A 22,327-nucleotide genomic window follows, 5' to 3' on the forward strand; every position below is an offset into this window, starting at 1 on the left:
TGAGACTTAACCCTTTGAGCCACCAGGGAGGCCCTGAGTAGAAGTTTTCAAGAAGAAAACCTATTAGGACATTTAACAAACTTTTAGGCATCGTTCACCAATAAGAACATTTTTCATTCATTAAAGCAGGACTTTATGATGCCTGCAAAGGATCACTTGAGGATATTTTAAAGAATACACAGAATGGTACCAAGAAAAAGCCCTCATTCATCCAATAATCACTCTCCTGATGCCCTTCATAGAGACATTTGAGGACGGTTTTGATGGATACATAGACGCATAGAGGCAAGAAAAAATTCTATTTGTTCATTTAGAAACAAATATATGGTACCTGATACTTCTCAAATAAGAATTTGAAAAAGGGCCTCTCCTGGTGGCACAGCAGTTGAGCGCTGGGCTGCGAGGCTGCCCACAACCTCTGTAGCGTCTGTTCGTTCCCCAGCCACCAGCGAGGGTCCCACCAAAAAAAAAAAAAAAGAATTTGAAATGGATTTTGAAGGAGGCATAGGTGTTCAACATGGAAAACTTGCATTTATTCAGTCAATAAACAACACTATCTCTTGCCCATTGAGAGGCCATTTGGAAGGAGTTATGTGTGGGAGTTCTCCCAATGGGGCGTGGCCATTAGACACCCTCTGATGGCTCCACTTTCAGCAGCTCCCTGTTTGCCCAGCCCAACTACCTCTAGACCGGGGACCATTTCTATACCCCAGGACTCCTGCCGAAATCCCAGGGAAGATTCTGACAAGCTGAGCTTGAGTCACATGTCCACTTTGAGTCAATGGTAACTGCTGAGGCAGACTGCTGGTTTGGACTGCTACCTCTACTCCAGTTTGGACTACAGGAGAACTTTTAGGCAGAACTAATCAGGGATATTGAAAGTTGACCATCAGTGGGCATGTGCTATAATGGGGTGTGTATGCATCATGGAGTATACATCACCTGGAGTATGCAGCCTGACCCTGAAGTCCTTTTAATGTAGGATCGTCAGATAAAACACAAGATGCCAGGCTAAATTAGAATTTCAGAATAACAACATAATTTGTCAGCATAACTTGTCCCAAGTATTGCACAGAACAGGTGCTGAAAAACCACTCACTGTTCATCTGAAAATGAACTGAATTAGGTGGCCATATGAACTTGCTGTGATTGAATATAATAAAGTTTCACAGGCTGAGTGTCTTCAGCACCAGAAATTTATTTTCTCATGGTTCTGAAGACAAGAAGTCCACGATCAAGGTTTCACCAGTGTTGGTTTCTTCTGGGGCCTCACTCCTTGTAACTGGTTGTCTTCTCCTGCATCTTCTCACATCTTTCCTCTTTGCATGTCCATGTCCTGATCTCTGTTATAAAGAAACCAGTCAACCACTCTATGGGGGGTGGGGGGCAGGGAAAGGAGGGATTGGGGTCAAAATAAGGGGGTTGTCACTGTGGAAAGCTGTGTGGAGATTTCTGGACCTACTAAACATAGAGCTTCCATATGATCCAGCAATTCCACTCCTAGGTATTTACCCAAAGGACACAGAAACATCAATTCCAAAGAACACCTGCACCCCTATGTTTATAGCAGCACTGTTTACAATAGCTAAGCTTTGGAAACAACCCAAATGCCCAAAAATAGATGACTGGATCAAGAAGATGTGGTACATATACACCATGGAATATTACTCAGCATTCAAAAAAGATAAACACATGCAATTTGCAGCAACATGGATGGCGCTGGAAGGGATCATGCTCAGCGAAATAAGCCAAAAAGAAAAAGAAAAATACCGGATGGTCTCACTCATAGCAGGAATCTAGAAAACTTAAATAAGGGACCAGGAAAATGAATAACTATAAGAAAGTGAAAATCAAAATCAACAAAAAACTATGAACCAGAGACACTTTTAGGGGGGCGGGGGCGGGAGGGGAGGGATTGGGGTCAGAATGGGGGGGCTGCAATTGTATGGGGAATATAACAATAAAATTTATAAAAAAAAAGTGAAAGGCACCCTACAAAATAGGATAAAATATTTATACATCATATATCCAACAAGGAGTTAATATTAAGATATACAAAGAACTCATACAACTCAGCAGCACAAAAACAAATGGCCCAACCAAAAAATGGTTTAAGAGCTTTTTTTTTTATTATTTAGAGATTTATTTATTTATTCATACAAGAGCTGGGGCACAGGTCAGAGATGCAGGGTGTGAGAAGAGTCACTGGAGACAAAGTGGGGAACAGAACAGGAGGATTGACTAAAATACACTGCTGAGGGGAGTAGTGGGCAAGACAGGAAAGGTCTGCTGTGCCATGTGGATCAGCTCCCTGCTGGGGATAGCTTAATAGTGCTGAGACTTTAGCCCTCGTGCCACCAGGGAGGCCCCATTAAGTGCCTTCTTAACTGATATTTTTGAATTGACTGCATTAGACTAGCTTACTCTTTGAGAGCTCACATTGTTATTTTATGGAGAGATACAAATGTGCTGAGTAAGCATCCCTGATAGAATGGAAAGTGTTTTTTGCTTAAAACATCCACATATCTGTTACATATATATATATACATATATATAAAACATATTACATATATATATATCAGAATATGTCACATAAAAAAAATAAGGGGGTTGTAATTGTATGGGGAATATAAAAATAAAATTTAAATTAAAAAAAGAAACCAAATAGAGTTAAGATGCATCCATATGATCTCATGTTACTTTGCTTCTCAAAAGCCCTGTCTGCGAATTCGGAGGTACTAGGGGTGAGGATCTTAGTATATGAATTTTCTAAGAACACAATTCAGCCCATAACAGTGATTGCTTTAGAAAACAGTCTGGTTGCTTTTTTAGAAAATTAAAACAGCTCCACAACTCCTAAGTGTCTACCAAGATAATTAAAAGCATATGTCCACACAAAACTTGTACTTGAATGTTTGCGGCAACGCTGTTCACTACAGCCAAAAAGTGGGAAAACGCAAATGTCCATTGAAGGATACATGAATTAACAAAATGTGGTGCATCCATTAGAATATTGTTCAGCCAGTAAAAAAGACAGAGGTTCTGGTATTTGCTACAAGGTGGATGAATCTTGAAAATATTGAAAATATGCCAAGTGAGAGAAGCCAGAAACAAAAGGTCACAGGTTGTATGGTCCCATTTATATGAAATGGCCAGAACAGACAAATCCACAGGGACAGAAAGCAGGTAAGTGGTTGTCAGATGTTGGAGAGTAACTGCTCATAGGGATGGAGTTTCTTTTGTTGGTGATGAAAATATTCCAGAATTAGTGGTGAAAATTGTTTAACTCCATGAATATGCTTAACACTAATTGCACCTTTAAAATGGTGAAATTATGGCATGTGAATTGTATGTCAATTTAGAAATGTATATGAGAAGAAAAGTTTTGCCTGGGAGGCCTGTACTTTTATATTTTCAATCTGGCCACTACAATTTGGTGGGATCCTCCCTCACAGGGGATTGGGCAGAGGACCTGCCCTAGCATCCCCATCCAGCCTGAGAACAAGTCCTTTAAAATGTTCAGGTCAAATAGCAAGGAACCTGCAGTTGAAGAGCCATAGGATTTCCAGTGAAAGAGAGAGTGGGTGCCATTTTGGGACTGTGGGCTTTTCCCAAGCTAAATCTCCCTTCTGCAAGGTGCAGCTTAACAACTGTCATCAGATATCCGTGCCAGGTGTTGCTTATGAGGCACCTGGGAAGCTATCCAGTTGACACTCGGCAGAGGCAGCAATCCTCCTAAAAAGAAACTGGCTACTCCAGTGACCACCTGTTCTTAGAAATAGTTTTATTGACACCAGGCCAGGCTTGGCGGGCAGCAAGAGAGTCAGGATCATGCAAGGGCAGTCTGACCTTGTCTTAACATTTTGATGTTTAGTGCATTGTGAATTTTCGCATTTGTTTTGATATTTTTTAATATGGTATTAAAATATGATGTATCTTAATTACTGAGTTTTGGGGGAACTGGCTTAAATTTTGCATGATCTGTTGTGTGTGCCCATGAAATATTGATTAAATTCTCCACGCCTCAGTTTCCCCATCTGCAAAATGGGGATGAGAACACACCCTTTTTGCTGGAAAGAACAGCAAAATGTTTACTTCTAGTCTCCGTGGTGGGGCGGAGCCTGAGAGGGCGGGGCCAGCCTCCCCCAATGGGGGCGGTCCATCCAAGCGAGTTTCCGGGGAGGGGTGGGGAGGAGCTGACCAGCTCAGCCAATGGCACGGGGGGGCGGGGCCCCGAGGGCCTGGGCGGGGCCGGGGGCGGGCCAGGCAGCGCGGACTAGCGGGCCATGGACGAGCCGAGTCTCCTGCGGCGACGCGGGCTCCAGGTGAGGCCCCTGCGCGGGCGGGGTGAGGGCGCGGTTGAGAGGACCTGGACTGCGTGCCGGGGGCGGGGCCTCGGCGGGCTCGGGGAAACTGAGGCGGAGGGCTAGGCGCGCTCCGATTGCCCCCTCTGACCCACCTGCTTCTCAAAGTGCTTTTTGCCTGATGGGAAGAGGGGGGTGTCTCCATTTGACAAATGGGGAAACTGAGACTGCAAGTCATAACGTGGGGAGAAGGCTGAGGGTTTTACCCTGGCCCTCCAGTTGCTCTAGTAATAATAGGAGCAACAGCAACATGAGCTCTCGCCATATGTTCATCATTTTATTACTTCTATTCCCCTCATATATTAATATTAATTAATGTGTGCTAAAACCTACTTGGTGCCTTCCTTGCGCCACGGTGCCCCTGCCTCAGCTCACTAGTAAGGCGAGCCGAAGACACTGAGACTACCCAGGCACCCATTTATCAGATGAGGAAACCAAGTCTGGGTAAGTCACTAAACAGAGGTTGCTCTGCAGGGATTCAATCCAACGCCCTTAACCAGCTCTCTGAGGGCACAAGCCCCTGCCAACTGACTGTGTGGGGGACAGCAGAGGGCACCCTCGTTTCTCTAAGCTTCAGCTGTCCTGTTCCTAAGGGTCACACTTTTCTGACTTCTGATCCCAGGGGAAGCTGCATGGGTGTTAGGGCATGTAGAGAGGCCAATGTCAAACCCATGCAGGGGCTATATGGGCCCTGAGCTGCAATTCCTTTGACTTCTCTGAGCCTCAGTTTCCCCATCTGTGCAATGGGAGCCCTTAAGAAGCCCACTAAGTTACAGGTAGGGAACCTCGGATTCCTCATTTACCCAATGAGTGCCTGCGGTGTGCCTCACTCTGTGGGGTGTTTCCCATCCTCTGGACCCACCCCCATCCTGTTGGGGGAAATGAAAGCCTGAGCATCAGTGACCCCATGGAATGGGCAGCTGCGATGGGGGATGCTCAGACACATCTGCACAAGTTGCCTGAATCAAAGGTTGTTGGGTGGTGTTGAGGCAGAGGAGGCAGCCTTGGGTGGCTGGGTATTTGGGGAAATGAAAGAGGCTGAGGAAAGCCAGAACATAGAAGCAGTTAGGCAATGGTGCACTGAGGCTGGAGAAGGAGGGGGGAAGATGAGCCTTGTATCTAGAATCTGGTAGAGCAGCAAGGCAGATACCCCCCTAAGATGTGGGGCAGGGGACAGATAGAGAGGATGAAAGGGGCAGGTGGGCCCCTTGAGAGGCCAGAAACAGGAGTGAGGAGCTGGGTGTAGAGGAGGCAGGGCAGAACTGGTGAGCAGTGGGGGGACTGGCCCCCCTCCCTGAGCCCCAGTTAGACTCCAGCCCCGCCCTCGGCCTCTTAAAATAGAGAAACCGCCTTCGGGTAGGCACATGGGGGCGCTGCTGACGTCAAGAAGTGGGGGCCTGTTCCCTGGGGAGGAGGAGCCTTTTTCCTGTTGTGAGTCCCACATTACAAAACGAGAAACTGAGTCTCAGAGAAGCATATCCACTATCCATGTGTCACAGCATGTAGGTGACAGAGTCAGGATTTGAATCTAGGGGTTCTTGCTCCAGCACTTGCTCCAGACCCACCTAGCACTGGCACATCTCCATCCAGGAAGGTGGAGGATCTCAGGGTGGCCTAGATCAGGTAGGGCATTCTGGGTGGGGGCACAGCATGTGCAAAGGCCCAGAGGCATGAAACTATAAATGTGGTGTGGAGACGTTAGCAACCATTTCTTAATGCTGGAGGCACAATGTAAGAGGGGATCTTCTGCTTCTGGGGCACTGATTTTGAAGAGTTTAGGCTTTCTCCCTAGAATGACTGGGAGCTATAGAAGGTGTTGGAATAGGGGCCACACACACACAGATGTGAGGAATTTGAAAGAGTCCTCTGAAGCAGGTAGAGGGCAAAAGCAGGGGCCAGGAGTCAGGGAGATGCCTGGAGTAAAGGACCACCTAGGAGACAATGAAAATAATAATAAAATAATATAAGTAGAAATAACTGCTAACATTAATGCCAGGCTCTTTAAATGCTTTTTAAATTTTCCTAATAGCCTGAAAAATCAATGCTATCACTAGCCTCATTTTTCAGAGGGGGAAACTAAGGGTCAGAGAGGGAAAATAACAGCCAAGTCAGAGAACTGGAATTCTAACGAGTCTGGCACCTACGGGTGCAAGGATGTTGAGGGCCTGGTTTTTCAGCATCACACATAGACTTCCTTGACCAGAGCCTAGGTTAAGGGGTCTTCTCCCCACCCACACCCCCAGCCAACCAGGTGTCAGCCTACTGGTCGTAGTCAATCAGATATCCTGGAGGCTGAGCCTTGCCAAAGGTGAAAGAGGTAACTCATAAAAGCCAAGGGACTCAAGTCAGATGCTGACTGGCCAGTTCAGACAATAGTTGTGGGTATCCTCACCAATCTGATTGTTGCAATGTAGGGCATGCAGTGCCTGTTGAGGTCATCTGGCATGGCCCATGGGCCACCAGTTTGCATTGGCATTGGGTCAGGGGACAAAGTGGAGACTGGTCTTTCCTCATTTGAATTAAACACCGCCTTCTATGTAGCACTTCTAGGCAACTGTTAACATAAGCTGTTATTACAATGGACTACTACTATTATTTTATCATTATTTTCATTATCTCCCTCTTGGCTCTTTGCTTCATAAATGACAAAATTTGGAAACACCAAATCTCCAAATAGTATCCAGAAATGGAAAAATGGTCAGAACCTGTGTCTGGATTTTGTCTCCACTGCTGCCAGAGAGGCTCTGTGGAAGGTTCATCCTGCTTTCTCATGGCCCAGTTCCACTTATTCTCCTCTTCCAGGAAGCCTTCAGGCTGGCGCACTGTGGTTCTTCCTACTTTTCTCCCTCTTCCCTCCAGTTTCGTATTTCCTATGGGGCTTGGTGCCCACCTGTATGAGTCCCACATCCACCCTACCTTTTCCCACTAACCTATTGGCCCAACCTGTCAGAAGGCCACTTGGTTCCAGTGATGAGACTTCCAGTCTCATCTCTCTCTGGGTCTTCCCTAATGCCTCTGGTAAAGGAGTGCCCATACCCTGCTCCAACTCCTTGGGATGGAAGTTCCTCAGGTGGAGCTGGTGATTGGGGGGAGAGGGACGCATTGCTCAGTCTGGCCAAGCACAGTGAGGATGGCGTAAATATCATTAAAAGGCAGTTCCAGAGAATGGGGGTGGGTCTCCACCTACTCTAGTCTCGGCTGGAGCCACTCCCTGGGGAACAGCCGGCAAAGCGGGGGTTTAGGGAGGAAGCAGATGGCACAGGGAATGGAGCAGCCGGGGGTGGTGCTGAATTAGTGTGGACCAGCCTTCCTCTGAGCCTTTGCAGGGGACAGCAGACTTGCCCTCACCTCTCTTTGCCACTTAACATCTTTTTGCATTTCGAAAGCAAATTAACCCTTGTGGTTAAAGCTGTGGGTATTATTAACCTCACAAAATCATTGTCTTGGCTCCAATTTATTGAAGCTTCCCTCGGTGCCATGAGCTTGCTACTTGATTCTTCCCAAGACCCTTTGTAACTGGATCACGTTCCGAATGATAAAACTGGGGCACAGAGGGGTAAAGTTGGTTGATGTGATCATGCATTACAGATGTGGGGGAGCTGGACTGAGAATACAGGCCTATCAGAACACTGGAAGGAAATCACTGGAGTGTGTGTGTGTGTGTGTGTGTGTGTGTGTCTAGTACCGTGGATTCTGATCCCAATTCCTCCCTGTTTGGCCACTTGGGGGGTAGATGGGAGGGGTAAACTGGCACAAAATTCCATAACAATTGGAGGGGGCAGAAGGAGATCTTAGCGTTGATGATAGTGGTGTTTTTTCCTGGGTATATGATGGCTTATCTTGTATGGTAATGAGCTGTCTGTCTCCAGAGGTATTCAAGCAGACAGGGAGTCTTCAGGGTAATAGATCAACCTCTTCCCACTTCGAAGGACTCAATATTTTGAGCCCAAGGTAGCTGGGGTGAGACCTAGGGCGACGTTCCTCGCCTGCACCCCGTCCACCCTCTTTCTGGCTCAGGGAGACCCTACCAACGCCTCCTCCTAGCCGCAACGTCGGGAGCTGGGTAGCTTCCGGCCTCCTCCAATTGGCTGCGGGGGCCGATGACGTCACTGGTTGCCGTGGCAAACGCCCCGCTCTGGACGTGGGCAGCCGGGAACCCACCGAGGTAAAAATAGCCGTGTGTCCTAGACGGGACCGCCCTGGCGTGCGTGGGGTGAAGAGGGTGGGGGTCGTGGGGGTATCCAGAGACCTGGATCCCTGGCACTACCTCCGCCAGGAAACGTGGATAGCCTGTCTCCCTCTCCGCCTCAGTTTCCTCACCTGCAAAAACAGCTGCACCTGGTGCGTAGTAGGTGGCTCAGTAAATGTGAGTAGAATTTACCAAGTATTATGATAGTCTGCTTATGTTCTTACTGAGCGCAACAACTGTGATAACAGCCAGTCATTTTTACCCCGGAACCCTCCTGATGTTGTCTCCAAATTACAGATGGAAAAAGGGAGGCACTGGAGATGCAAGTCATTTGCTCACAGTCCCACAGGGAGGAAGGAACAGCTAGTAGGTCCGGACCCATGTTTGAGTGTCCCCAAACTAGAGTTGATGTGATGTTGTTCTATACAACCTTTTGAGAATTAAAAAACCGTCTTAGATGAGCCATATTTGAGGGTGAACTTCAAGGTCACTGTGGATCCCAAGCACCGGCTGTATGTAGTGAGCGACCCCAGCACCGGCACTCTCCAAGCAGTCACTGCTCTGTGACCCCCCACACACACTAGTGCCCAGGACTCAAACCTGCATAGCTTCTTCAGAGAGTGAAGGTGGTATGGCTTTCACATCTGGGAGGGGGCATGATGAGGATCACTCCAGGACCTCCCTTTCCTCAACAGATTTTAAATTTGTACTTAGCCACTATTGACAAAAACTTCACTTATAAATATAACCAGTTTGGGTCCAACCACTGTGGAGAGCTGTGTGGAGATTTCTTGAACTACTAAACATAGAGCTTCCATATGATCCAGCAATTCCACTCCTAGGTATTTACCCAAATGACACAGAAACAGTTATTCCAAAGGGCACCTGCACCCCTATGTTTATAGCAGCACTGTTTACAATAGCTAAGCTTTGGAAGCAATCCAAATGCCCAAAAATAGATGACTGGATCAAGAAGATGTGGTACATATACACGATGGAATATTACTCAGCAATCAAAAAAGATAAACAGATGCAGTTTGCAGCAACATGGATGGAGCTAGAAGGGATCACGCTCAGCGAAATAAGTCAGAAAGAAAAAGAAAAATACCGGATGGTGTCACTCATAGCAGGAATTTAGAAAACCTAAATAAGAGACCAGGAAAAAGACTAATCAATGCAAAGTAAAAATCAAAATCAGGGCCTCCCTGGTGGCGCAGTGGTTGAGCGCTGGGTTGCGAAGCTGCCCGCGGCCTCCGCGGCACCGGTTCGATCCCTAGCTGCTCCCCGGCCACCGGAGGAGGGTCCCACATGGCGCGCAGACCTCTCCTGCCGCCCGCTGCTCCCCTCAGCAGTGTACTTCGGTCCTTCTGCCTGCTCTGCTCCCCGCTCTGGCTCTGGTGAATTCTCTCACCCTCCTGCGCTTCTGATTGTACCCAGTGCATGTATAAACAAATACAAACAAACAAATAAAGAAAGAAATAACATGCCTCTATTAAAAAAAAATCAAAATCAACAAGCAATTATAAACCAGAGACACACTAAGGGTGGGGGAGGGAGGAGTGGGGAAAGGAAGGACTAGAGTCAAAATAAGGGGAGGTGCAATTGTATGGGGAATATAACCAAAATGAAAATGCATACATTGTGCAAAGATGAAAAAAGATGTAAGAATTATATAAAATAAAATATTTAAATAAAAAAATAAAAAATAAAAGCACAAAAAAATAAATAAATATAACCAGTTTGTTATTAATGAAATTATTTTTTACACAATGAAATGACGGTGAGGTAGGTTGGGAGTTAGGGAGGGCTTTCAGCAGGAAGGAATGCTTGAGCTGAAACCTGAGGGATAAGTTGCAATTAACTAGGACTAGCAAGGAGGGAGGACCGTGCTGGCAGAGGATACAGAAGAGTCGAAGGCCCGGAGGGAGGACTGAATCCAGAGTGTGGGACAAGCAGAAAAGCAATGACCAAGCAGTGTGAGCAGGGACCATCCAGGGGTGAAGTGTGAATATTAAGGCTTGTTTCTCGGGGAATGACCCCTGTTTTTGTCTCATTGCAGAAGGAGCTGAGCCTGCCACGCCGGGGACGTGGGTAAGTTCACCTGGGGCTAGTGGCTGGATAGGGCACTGTGGGTCTGGGCACAGATATTTCTGCAGCAGCCTCCAAATTGTGAATTTAATAATTACGAAAAAGCTTCTCAACTCTTATTCTGCCCCTAGTGTTTGCAAAGCACTTCACAGACACCCCTCAGCTGGCCCTCACCAGTCTGGGAGGCCCGTGCCACTGTGCAAAAGAGGAAACTGAGGTACAGAGAAGTTTCATCACTGGTTCAAGGACACCCAGCTAGGAAGTGAGGAAACTTGTCTGGAATCCATGATCCAGACCATAGAATTCCAATCAGGTATCCTGGGGCCAATTTGTATGCCTCCCATAATGGGGAGCTCACTCTTTCAGGAAACAAGGGTAGAACATTATCTTACTCAGAGTAACTTTAGCAATCCTACAGATTGGCGTTTTGGAATCCCCAAAGAGGACATTTTGTTCATTGTGGTGGTTGGTTTACAGACAAGGAAACTAAAGCCCAAGGAGGTGGAGGGTTTGCTTTGTGCAGGTAGTCTGGTGACGTGTAACCCTTCCCACAATCCCCTCTGTGGGGGTTATGTTTGACTGAATTGGGGATGGGAATTCCCTTGGCCCTCAATGATATTACTCAATAACAAAATAAGTTGCTGAGCCCCTATGTGTGCTGGGCAGTATTCCAAACTCAAAGGACATGGGGACAAGTCAGTAATGGATCCTATATGGAGCACACATTCTGCAGGTGAGTGATGGTGAAGAGGAGAAATTGAGCATAAAGTGACTGACAGAGGGACTGGGGGGGGGGGGTCTCTTGGGGAGGTGATGTTTGAGCCTAGATATGAAAAGAAGAGACCAAGGGGAAATTTGAGAACAGCTTTCCAGGCAGAGGGAACAGCATGAGCAAAGATTCTGAGGTTCAAAGCAAATTGGCTTTGGAAGAACAGCATGGAGACAGGAGTGAGTGGAGGGAAGTGAGCATAGGAGAGGTGGAGGAAGAAGAGAAAGTGGAAGTCCCAGGAGTTGGATGAGTTTGAAATCTGATGGTAGGGATGGGGTCAGAGTGCCCCCCAAAGCCAGGCCATTTGCTCTTGTGGGACCGAGGATAGTGCAGTTGGTGGGGAGAGGGAGGAGCGGAGCTTGGACATTGCCCAGAGGGTGGTCACTGTCCCCGGCCTTTGCCCAGGCCGGGACCTGGGAGGTGAACGGTGAATCAGTCCAGACGAGCGAGGAGGCCAAAGTCCCGGGGCACGAGGCAGGACAGGCACCAGGATTTCTGAGGGTTGTCTACTTTCTTCCACCTGCTATGTGCTTGACTGAGATCAACCAGGTTTCCAGGGGACCAGAGCCAAACACAAGACAACCCTGACCCTCGGCGTCCGGGCTGCACAGGAGGGAGGGTGGGGCGCAGGGAAACATGGGTGATGGCTTCTCAGCCGGGCTGAGCCTGGGTCTGGGGACGGCGTGCCTAGCAGAGGGAAGCGGGTGGAGCGAAGGCTTGGAGGCGTGGTCAGGCCTCAGTGGTGCGCGGCCTTCAGAGACCAGCCGCCAGAGACTGGGAACGCCCAGCGGGGGCAGGGATAGGAGCGAGACGCCGCGCTGACCTGAAGTCCCCGAGCCCCCCGGAGGCTGGGCGGAGGCAGAGGCGGCCGGGGGCGGGGCCCGGCGCTGGAGCAATGACTCTGCGGGAGGAGGCAGAGGCCGTCCTTGTCGCCGCGCGATCTGGGCGCTCGAGACCCGGCAGCCTTCCTCGGTGTCCCTCCCCGAGAGGGGGTGGCGCCCGCGGCTCCGGCCTCCCGCAACCGACCCCCTCCTGCGGGGCTGGGCCTGCGCACAGGTGTGGGGTTCCGAGCCCCGCCCCGAGGCGGAGAGAGCCCGCCCCCTCCCCGCGCCTCGTCGGCCGCGCCCGCTGGGCGTGCTGTCCCTGCGTCCGCGTCTGTCTGTCTGTCGGATCGTGCCACCTCAGTGCTTGGAGGCCAAGAAGGGGGCGTCGGCACCCGTCCGCGTAGACGCAGCCCCGGCCTCAGCATGAAGTCCCGCAGGGACAAGCTGCATATCCCGGCTCTGACCCTCGAGTGAGTGCTTGGGCAGGAAAGGGGGGTGGTGTAGGAAGGACTGAGGGGAAGCCAGACAGCCCCCCTACCTCGAGTGTCCCTTCAGGTCGACCTGAGTCTCACCGCCGCCTCCAGGTAGCCCTCCCGGGTCATCTGTCCGGCCCCGCCCTCGCGGCCTGCGCGAAACCCAGAATCCTGGGCCTTTCGTCCCTTTTCCCTCAGTGAACGGTAGCCCTGGTCTAGTCTCCGTATTTAACCACCCGCAGGGGCTGTGGCCAGGTTCACCGTCCCTGGCCTCTTTCTTTACAGTCTGTCTCCAAGCAGCCAGAGCCCGGCCTTGCTGAGTCCCAGCAGCCCCTGCAGCCCTTGCAGCCCCTCCATGGGCCTGCATCCCTGGAGGTAAGTGACAACACTGGGGACAGGGTCAGACACCATCCTGGCAGTCCTGACAGCCCACAGTTTTGGAAACCTCCCAGACCCAGTTCCCTGTCCAAGGTACTGTGGGGCTAGTGACTTCATCTGCCTGGGCCTCCGCTTACTCATCCATGAAATGGTGCTGCAATCCAGACTAGAGTCATGATAGTGAAATTCCATTTTAAGCCAGACCCAGCAGGTCCCCTGGTTGACAGATGGCCTGGTCAGGGCCAGAACTGGAGCTGTTGCCCAAGGACATCCCCAAGACAGGTGGCACGTTCCCAGCCAGCTCAGGGCCCTTTGAACTGAATCAACTGTGACTTCAAGGATCTTCCCAATGCCCAGTGCAGCTGGCCAGAAATCTATTTTTAAATGTACACACACACACACACACACAGGTCCACTATTGGAGCCTGTGCCCTGAGTTTAACCAGGCAAAGTGGTGGAGGAAGTAAAGAACTTTGACTTGAACTTCAACTCTGCCAATAAAGAGTACCTTCTTTTTCTTCCTGTTTCCCAGCTGAGGAAACTGAGGCTCAGGGCCAGCTTTTACCACCAGAGTCTGTTGAGAGTTTGAGTCAGCCTCTGTGACTGGCAGGTCTCAGGGCCTTGCCTCTGCACAGGAGGGAAGGCCAGCGTTGTCGAACAGTTTGCACCCCAGTTCAGAGAGGGGACAGATGTGAGGGTCAGTGACGTCTAGAATTTGAAGCTCATCAATTAGTTTGAATGAGCTACTCAGGCTGTTCCCAGAGGCCTTTAATGGGGAGAAGAAAAAATGATTTGGTGTCTGCATTGGGTGCTGGGCAACAGCGATATCTTCATTCAGTCAACGAGCACTTATTAAGCACCCACTGTGTGTGAGGTGCAAAGGGTATGGCTGTGAGTAAGAGAGGTTTGTCCTTCCTCTCATGAGGCTCTCAGAAGGGGGCCAGGGAACAAGTGAAAGGATAAACAGGATACAGTCAGACAGGGAACCTATGGAGGGAGGTGATGTTTGAGCCTGGACAAAGTGATACCAGGCAGAGGGAACTCCACATGCAAAGGTTCTGAGGACTTTTTCTTAACCTTCTTTTTAAAAAATATTTATTTTTATATATTTATACACATAAGAACTGCGGTGTAGGCTAGAGGCATGGGGGGGAGGGGGTAGTTAAGAGGATTCACCAGAGACAGAGTGGGGAGTAGAACAGGTAGATCTACTGAAATACATGGCTACAGGCAGCAGTAGGCAAGACAGGAGAGGTCTCCTGTGTCTTGTGGGTCAGCTCCCTGGCCACTCAGGCTGCAGTGGTGATGGTGCTGAGACTTAACCCCTAGGCCACCAGGGAGGCCCTTTTCTTAAGCTTCTGTGGCTGCCTTGTGGGGAAAAAGGTCTTCTGGGGCCAGGAATCCAGATGGCAGAGACAAAGAGGTGGCCAGGGCAACATCCAGATAAGAGATCTTGTGGCCTGGATCAATTGGCCTGGATCAATTGGCCTCCAGGGAATGCTAACACCCCTATATAGTGGAGAAGGAAACTAAGGCACAGGCTCTCAGAATGTGTCATCCTGTGGTGTCCTGGAGAGAGTGTGAGGCCCCATGTGACTCACTGAGCCCTTGGTTTCTACCCCAGGTAAGGAAAGGATTAAGGGTGGGACCTGTGAGGAGCAGCTAAGCCAGTTTTACCAGAAGGTAATGCGAGCAGGCAGATGCTGCCCCCCTCACTTACCACTAGGGGGTAGCAGAGCCCCATCATCATGGGCTGGGCAAGGAATCTGGTCCCTATCTCCTCTGTTCCGAGCACCTAGAAACAAGCCAACTTTTGTCCCCTCAGCCTCCAAGACACCATGAGTCCCACCCCTGTGACCTCCCTGTCTCCTCCACCACTTCCGCATTACTCTCCCCATTTAACTGTGTGACTTCTGGGCCAGCCTCAGGGCCCTTGCACTTGCTGTCTTGCCAGGGCTCCATTTCCTCCTTTCTTTGGTTGTTAAGTCTCTATCAAGCCCTCAGATAGGAAACTTTCTCTCACCACCTCCTCCCTTTCAGAAAATGAGGGCCCCTCATTTTCTGGTTACATCCATTACACCTGTCCACTTCCCTCATCCTGGCCTCCCACATGGATATGATTTCCATGTTTTCTTAATGTGATTATTAGATGGTTTACCCAGAGGTTTGGGAGCCTCTTGAGGCCACACCTGGATCTGGCCTGGTTATACTCTATCCTCAAGACAGAATCTGCTATACAGCAGGTGCTCAGTTAATACTTGTGGCATGGACAAATGGGGAGCAGTTGGGAGGACTCTATCTATGGTGGTATGTATGGGGGTGGGGAAGGGCAGTTACAGAAAGTTGTGAGTTGGACCCTTGCTGACAAAGAGGCTGTTCCAAGCTGGAATAGCTTTGTCTAAGGCGTGTTCCTTCTGGGTTCCTGAACACCAAGGAAAGGAAGAAATTGGATTTTCTCCACGGGCAGAGGAGTATGACACAGGAGACTGGGAGTGGGGAGGACAGTACAAAGACAGGTGGGGAGAGCTGCAGAGATCAGACTGACGATGACAGGTCAGGAGTGTGGGTCAGCATGCCCACCTAGGGCTTTGCCATTTACACATTCACTAGTGCACCTAAACAGAGGGAAGTAAAGTTAGGGCTTGGATTTGGGTCCTGGAAGAGGGATTCCCCCAGGAGTATGATTTTGCTGTAAAAGCAATGTGGTGCCATGGAAAATGCTGAGCAGGGGAGGGCCATGATCTCGTGGGCAGAGAATCAGCAGCTCAATCAACCTTTCATGGCAGGCCTTTGCCATGGCCATGTGCCCATTGGTTTGTCAGCTGCAGCCCTGTTCTACAAAGGAGGGAACTGAGGCCAGACAGTATAGGAAAAGTAACTCCTGGCAATGCCACCACCTTGGGCATGATGGGGGCATACAGGCAATATGGGTTGCAGCCATGACTGGGGAGCTGAGGGTGAGAGTCGGCTCCTTTGTTAAGCATGTGTAGAGGTGTCCTTGGCACACATGGGGGGCCGGGATCTTAGGGCACTCTATATCAGAATGTAGTGACACGAGACCATGACTTCAACCACATTTCTGTCCCTAGACCTGTGAGACCTCGAATCCCTACACATATAGAAATCTCTGTCCCATGATGTGGCTAGAAGTTGTAGGTGACCACTCTCATCCCCATTTCCACACCTGACCCCTTAACAAGGCCTGATCCGTGGGTACAAAACAAGATCAGAATATACCCACTGTTCTCTACAGACCATCACTAGCCTCCTGCCACCTTCACTTCTGCCCCTGACAGCTTCTGTCCCCCATGGTACATATTGGGGATTTACAAACAGACCGCACTCCTCCCCCCTTCACACAAGCCCCATGGCTCCCCATTGTTCATACAGTAAACCTGCACTCCTCCTGCAGCCCACAAGGCCTGTGTGATCAGCCCTACTGACAGGCAGCCCTCTGACCTACCTCCGAACCTTTTCATGAACTTTACCCTCTACCTGGGGTGCGCTCTCTGGCTGGCTCATCTTCCTTCTCAAAGTCTTGACTGGCTAAACATCTTCTCAGAAAGTTTTCCTGGCTGATGGCCTCCTTTGGTGTGTTACTTATGTTCTTTTCCTTCTTCTACCTCTGTATTTGAAATTACGTGGTTTGTTTATCTGTTTCCTGTTTACTCTCTGCCTCCCCCACCACACTGGGGGCCCCAGAGGGCAGGGATCATTTGTAGCCTGGTTCCCACCGGGCCCTAGAGTTCAGCAAAGGGTGGGCAGACAGTAGGTACTTCATTTATGTTTGTTGAGTAAACAAATGGTCAGGATGGGTGTCAGATATGGGCTACAGGCTTGGAATATTTGGGTAATCTTGGGATAGGATGGAAAGTTTGAGAGAGGAAGAGACTTGAGAAGCAAAATCTGTGGCTAGAAGGAAAAAGGATATGGATATGTTCTGAGAAATTTATCATTAGACAATTTTGTTGTGTACGTGTCACAGTATTGTTACACAGACTTATGTGGTACAGCCTTTTGGGGCCACCATCATTTATGTGGTCTGTAAATGCAATTCTATTCCATTTTCACTAGGGGACACGAATAGACACTGAAACAGAAACCTGGATGTTAGCCTGATGCTAATATTTACTGAACATATACCAGGCACTGTTGTGGCCATTGCCTGATTACTTCTAACTCTTGTGTCAGCCCAGTATTCTCCCAGTTTACAGTTGAAAAGACTGAGGCTTGAGAAGCTAAATCAAATGTCTGATTACTGATTCAATCTGCCAAACATGTCCTCTGTGTCAGTCCAGTGCTAGGGAAGCTGGGACCTCAAGGATCCCAAGCCTGGGGAAGATAGAACCGGACAGACACCAGAGAGGATGGAGGGAAGGGGCATTGGATTTTGCCAGCCTGGAAGGCTATTCTGGGGGGCCAAACTGGGCGTAATAGCTCAAACCGGGCCAGGATGCTGGGTACCACACTCAAAAGAGGACCGGGGCGAGGGGGAGAAGGGGCATGCTCAGGTTTACGTTTTACAATACTTCGGAGCCAGGTTCCAATGCCTACCAGCCAGGTGCCACCAACGCCCCGCCTCCGCCAGTCGCGGCGCTGGCAACGCCCCGCCCCGCCGGCCGCGACTATGGCAACGCCCCGCCCACTCGCCTGCCGCGGGTCCGCCGGCCGCGCTTCCGCGTCGTTGGCCCCGCCCCCTGCACGCCCCGCCCCCGCGCCCGTCTGGGCGGGGTTCCCGGCCGCGCTCCGGGGCGCGCGCTTTCTGCTCGCCCCCTCCCCAGTCCCGCGGCGCCCCCTCCCCGCGCGTCCCAGCCCCGCTCGCCCGGGCTCCCAGGGCAGATCCCGCCGCCGAGGTGAGCGCCCCGCCGCCGCCAGCTGCGCCCCCGCGCCTCCCGGGCTCAGGGCGGCGGCGGCGGCGGCACAAAGAGAAGCAGCATGTCCGACCCCAGCTACTGGACGGCCGTGGCGGCGCCCGGCCACCGGAGCCGGCTGGCCAAGGGCGCGCTGCTGCAGCGCTCCAAGAGGTAGGCGCCGCGATGCTGGCGGGCGCGGGGCCAGCGGAGTAGACGCGAGTCGCCAGAAGTGTGTCCCGGCGGCGTGGCGAGGGCACCGTGCGCGGCCGGAGGGGCCGGGGGAGGATGCTTTGGGATCGGGGCGTCCCAGGCAGCCCCTTTCGCTCGTCGTCGTCTGCTCGTTGGGGTCGCGGCTGGGATGATGACAGAGGCTGCAGGGAGTTGGGACTGAGTCAGGATTCGAACTTGGGTATCCAGGTCTGGGCAGACCCGGGGAGGAGCTTCTTGGAAAATCTGAGGCTGATCTGTACCTGGGGCCCAGTCAGTGGAAATGTTGGTTCAGAAGCAAACATTTGCTGCACGAGGTGGTGTGCATGTGGGTGTCAGGAGCTCATCACTTTAACTCCAAGGAAAGCCTAGCCTCGCTTAAGTCTGTTATCCCTTCTGTAAAGCAGAGAGTCTAAGGGAGAGCTGTAGGCTCTGTCAGACCTAGGTTCCAATTCTAGCTCAGCCACTGGCAGGCTGTGTGACTTCAGGCAGTTCCTTAGCCTCTCTTTGCACAGAGGAGCAACTGCTAAAGGACCTTGAATGCCTTCCCAGGGCTCGGACTTTCTCCCTTCATGGCCTGCTTTTGAGGCCCATGGCATCCTAGAGATTGGGTTCAGGAAGCTAGCCTTGGGTCCCTGTTTTCTGTTGTAACGCATGCGTAGTTACTGAACAGCTAAACAGTTTCTTGGTGTCCTGGGCCACCTTCAGAGAGAGTCAAGCAAATAGTCAACTCTCCACACATGCTGGGGAAGTGATGCCCAGTTCCCCTTTAAGATCTCAAATTTGGCTGTGTTTTCAAGAGGGCTGCCTAAGAGCAAGAGGAAGGAGGTCAAGTGTTTCCCAAATGCTATTGGAAGTGTCAGATGAGGCTGCGAGGTGAGGGGCTGGGAGAGGATGTGGGAGTGGTGGGGGGTGGGGGTAGGGGGGTGGAGGTAGGGGGGTGGGGTTGGGTGGGGTGGGTTCGGGGATGGCAGGAAGTTTTGCATTTTGCAGGAACCTGTGAGTTTCACTTTTGCTTCTGTCCCACAGATGAGGGACTGTGACTGTTGCTATCTGTGGCCTCAGTTTTTCTGGACTAGGAAATGGGTACAACTGTTCTCCCAATTCTGGACATGTTGGGTTTGGCAGATATGAGTGTTTAATCTGCTAAGGGGGGACACAATCTGTGCTTTTACTGCAAGCCAGGCCTTGAGAGCAATGTCAGGAAAGAGAGGACAGTATGTATACCCACCTGGCCCACAGCCAAGCGAGGTGTACGGATTTCTTGGCATCTTCTCATCACCTTGCAAAATATACAAATGGGGAAACTGAGGCCCAGAGGAGCAGTCTCACATGGAGCTGTAGACAGACAGCTCCCTCTACCCTGCTGCCTCATTACCTGAGTTATCAGTTGACCATGCTCTCCCACACCTTTACTTGCATTGTGCCTCCCTCCCTGGACAGTTTCCGGCCCTGGGAGGCCCCAGGTCTCTCCCTCCCTGTGCTGCTCTGCCTGGCGCCTGAGCTGCGTTGGCGGCTTTGGGTGTGTGGGCTGCTGTACTTGTCGAGCAAGCAGAGCCGTTGCTGGGCGACTGCTCTGGGGGGCGGGTGTACGGTGTCGCTCCTAACTTTGCTGTGCCAGGGCGGGGGCTGGGAGCTTTGGGGCCAAGGGCCTGGGGACCAGACCAGAGCTGGGGAGAGAAACCTGTGGGCAAAAGTTTGGCAGTACAGGAAGGACAGAACCAAACTGAAAGATACTGATGGGCATTTGGGGGGACCTTTGCAAAGGAGGTTGCCCAAAAATTGGGGCAGCAGCCCTGAAAGGAATGCATGGAATGGAGTGGGGGTCTGCCTCTATCCACCCTGGGCTCCAGGATTCTCTCTACCCACTGCCTGATTTGCCAGTGTTCTTGGCAATGGGCACTATGGGGTGCCCTGACCATGTGCCAGGTCCACATCACGCCACCACTGATGATAATGAGAGCAGCAATTGTTTTAGTAATAGGTACTATTTGTCAAATACACTCCTCATGGGGCTCAGAGGCTGGGCTCAGGGCCGTGGGGGAGTCCAGCTGAGGAGTGTGGTAGGAGGGGTCGTGCTCACTGTTCTGCTGCAAAGCTGACCACATGTGCTCCAGCCTGGGCACGTGGCGCCTTAAGCCTAATGTGCTGGTCCAGCACCTGACTTGTCCGCACCATCCCCACAGCTGCCGCAGCGGGAACCGCAAAAGCCTGGTGGTAGGAACACCATCACCCACCCTTTCCCGGCCCCTGTCGCCACTATCTGTCCCAACCGGTGAGTGTGGAAGCCAGCCAGTGGGTGGATGCTGTGCAGTCTCCGCCCACTCTGACTCAGTTTACCCGCCCCTCCTCAGCAGGCAGCAGCCCCTTGGACAGCCCTCGGAACTTCTCAGCTGCATCTGCTCTCAATTTCCCTTTTGCCCGAAGGTGAGTGGCCCCTGGTTTTGCAAGATGGTGTTGGCAGGGCTGGCAAGGGGACAGGCACGGAACATGCATTTGGTGGCTGGACCTGCCTCCTCATTTACCTTTTCCCTGCCCCGGCCCCTGCCCTTTGGTGGTCTCACCCTTTGGCGTCTGCCCCCTGAGAAACTTGTGACCTTCTGCAGCCAGGTCCAGCGCACGGACAGGTAATTTCATTAAGCCCTTGGGGAGGAGGAGAGGGTACTGCCTCATCCAAGAATCATAAATATACTAAAAGTCATTAATTCACTTAACAAGCTGATGGAGCTGCTATTGTGTGCCAGGCACTTACATGTCACATATTCATTTAACAGCACTTACTGAGTCCCTGCTGTATGCCATGCTCATTGCTGGGGGCTGAGGTCATGGGAAGCTGGACTTTGGCTCTCAGGGAGTCCTCAGTCTGCTGGGGATAACCAGCCTATACCTTAGCAGCTATGATTCTGAGGTTGCTGCTTTGATGGGGGCCATACTGGCAGCTGAACTCAGGGAGAACTTCTGAAGGAAGTTTCTGATGGATGAGGAGAAAGTACACGGAGGATTTACTCACCCTGAATCCCTATTCTCAGCCTTTATAGAATGACACAGACTGCTGGCCACAGTGTCCTTCCTTAGTCCCTGAAAGCCACAGGGACCCTGTCCTCCAACTGTTTTGATTTTCCCTCTCCAGAGCCGACGGCAGAAGATGGTCCCTTGCATCCCTACCGTCTTCTGGCTATGGAACCAACACACCCAGCTCCACTGTCTCGGTACCCACAGTCCTCCATGATGGGCAGGCAGGCAGGTGCAAGGTGGGGGGGAACCCCATCTTTGGTTTTCAGCAAAGTGTCAGATCATTGTCTAATCTAGTCAGTAAACATCCTGGCTATGTTCATGCCCATTCTGGGCAATGTGGCTAAGAGGCCCCAGCTTCAGACCCAAAGAGTCCCTATTCTGGGGGACACAGACATCTCCCCAGCCCATGGAGTCAGAGTCTGGCCAGTGGGGTTCTTGGGGCTGTCAAGGGAGCAGGCTGAGAAGGCTTTCTAGAGGAGGAGGTATTAGAGCTGGGGTTTGGAGGGATGCATAGGAGCCAGTGAGGATATTATTACTATGTGATGACTAGCAGATAGCCTGGGCCTTGAGGGATAGTACTAGAGTCCTAACTGTGGCACTGACCTTGACCGGTGGCCTTGATATCCCCCCTTCTGCCAGTCAAGTTCATCCTCCCGGGAGCGCCTCCACCAGCTTCCTTTCCAGCCGACACCGGACGAACTGCGCTTCCTGTCCAAGCATTTCCGCAGCTCCGAGAATGTGGTTGATGAGGAAGGTGGCCGTTCTCCACACCTTCGCCCCCGCTCCCGAAGCCTCAGGTGGGCCTTGACCTTTCTGGCATCAGCCTGAGCCCCTCCCTGGGCTGACTTTGGGATTCACACTATGGCTCCTCCTACCTACTTGAGCTGGGCTTCTGACACTTGACCCTGAACACAGGCTCAGTCCCCCTCACCTAGGCTGGGTCATGGGTCCCATGTCACAAGCTGACCATCCCCCCCTTCAGCCCAGGACGTGCAACGGGGACCTTTGACAACGAGATCGTCATGATGAATCATGTGTATCGAGAGAGGTTCCCTAAGGTGGGCACTGCTGCACGGCCTTGCTGGACCCAACTCCCCTCCACCTTGCTGTTCCTTTCTGTGTGACAGACAGGCTATCTGCTTTTCCCTGTCTCTCGTCCCAAACCCC

At 51.2% G+C, this 22,327-nt stretch overlaps 1 protein-coding gene across 9 annotated transcripts in view; it reads left to right on the forward strand.

The window, feature by feature from the left end:
• Positions 1-4,286: 4,286 nt before the first annotated feature.
• The window catches only part of MAST3 (microtubule associated serine/threonine kinase 3), a gene marked incomplete at both ends in the record, with an annotated part of 35,850 nt that continues 17,809 nt past the window's right edge, over positions 4,287-22,327 (forward strand). Inside the window, 8 exons of one of the 9 annotated variants that reach the window (XM_084248737.1) lie at positions 4,287-4,325; positions 10,613-10,644; positions 12,993-13,082; positions 20,332-20,424; positions 20,507-20,572; positions 21,276-21,354; positions 21,800-21,957; positions 22,143-22,218. In XM_084248737.1, the coding sequence (XP_084104863.1) occupies positions 4,287-4,325; positions 10,613-10,644; positions 12,993-13,082; positions 20,332-20,424; positions 20,507-20,572; positions 21,276-21,354; positions 21,800-21,957; positions 22,143-22,218 (633 nt within the window). Of the gene's footprint in view, positions 4,326-10,612; positions 10,645-12,657; positions 12,705-12,992; positions 13,083-17,689; positions 18,110-20,331; positions 20,425-20,499; positions 20,573-21,275; positions 21,355-21,799; positions 21,958-22,142; positions 22,219-22,327 lie in introns of those variants that run through there. The other 8 variants (XM_084248736.1, XM_084248743.1, XM_084248742.1 and 5 more) reach the window with 8 other exon arrangements.

The sequence above is a fragment of the Talpa europaea genome (genome assembly GCF_964194135.1).
Source record: "Talpa europaea genome assembly, chromosome: 12".
Classification (NCBI taxonomy): Eukaryota; Metazoa; Chordata; class Mammalia; order Eulipotyphla; family Talpidae; genus Talpa; species Talpa europaea.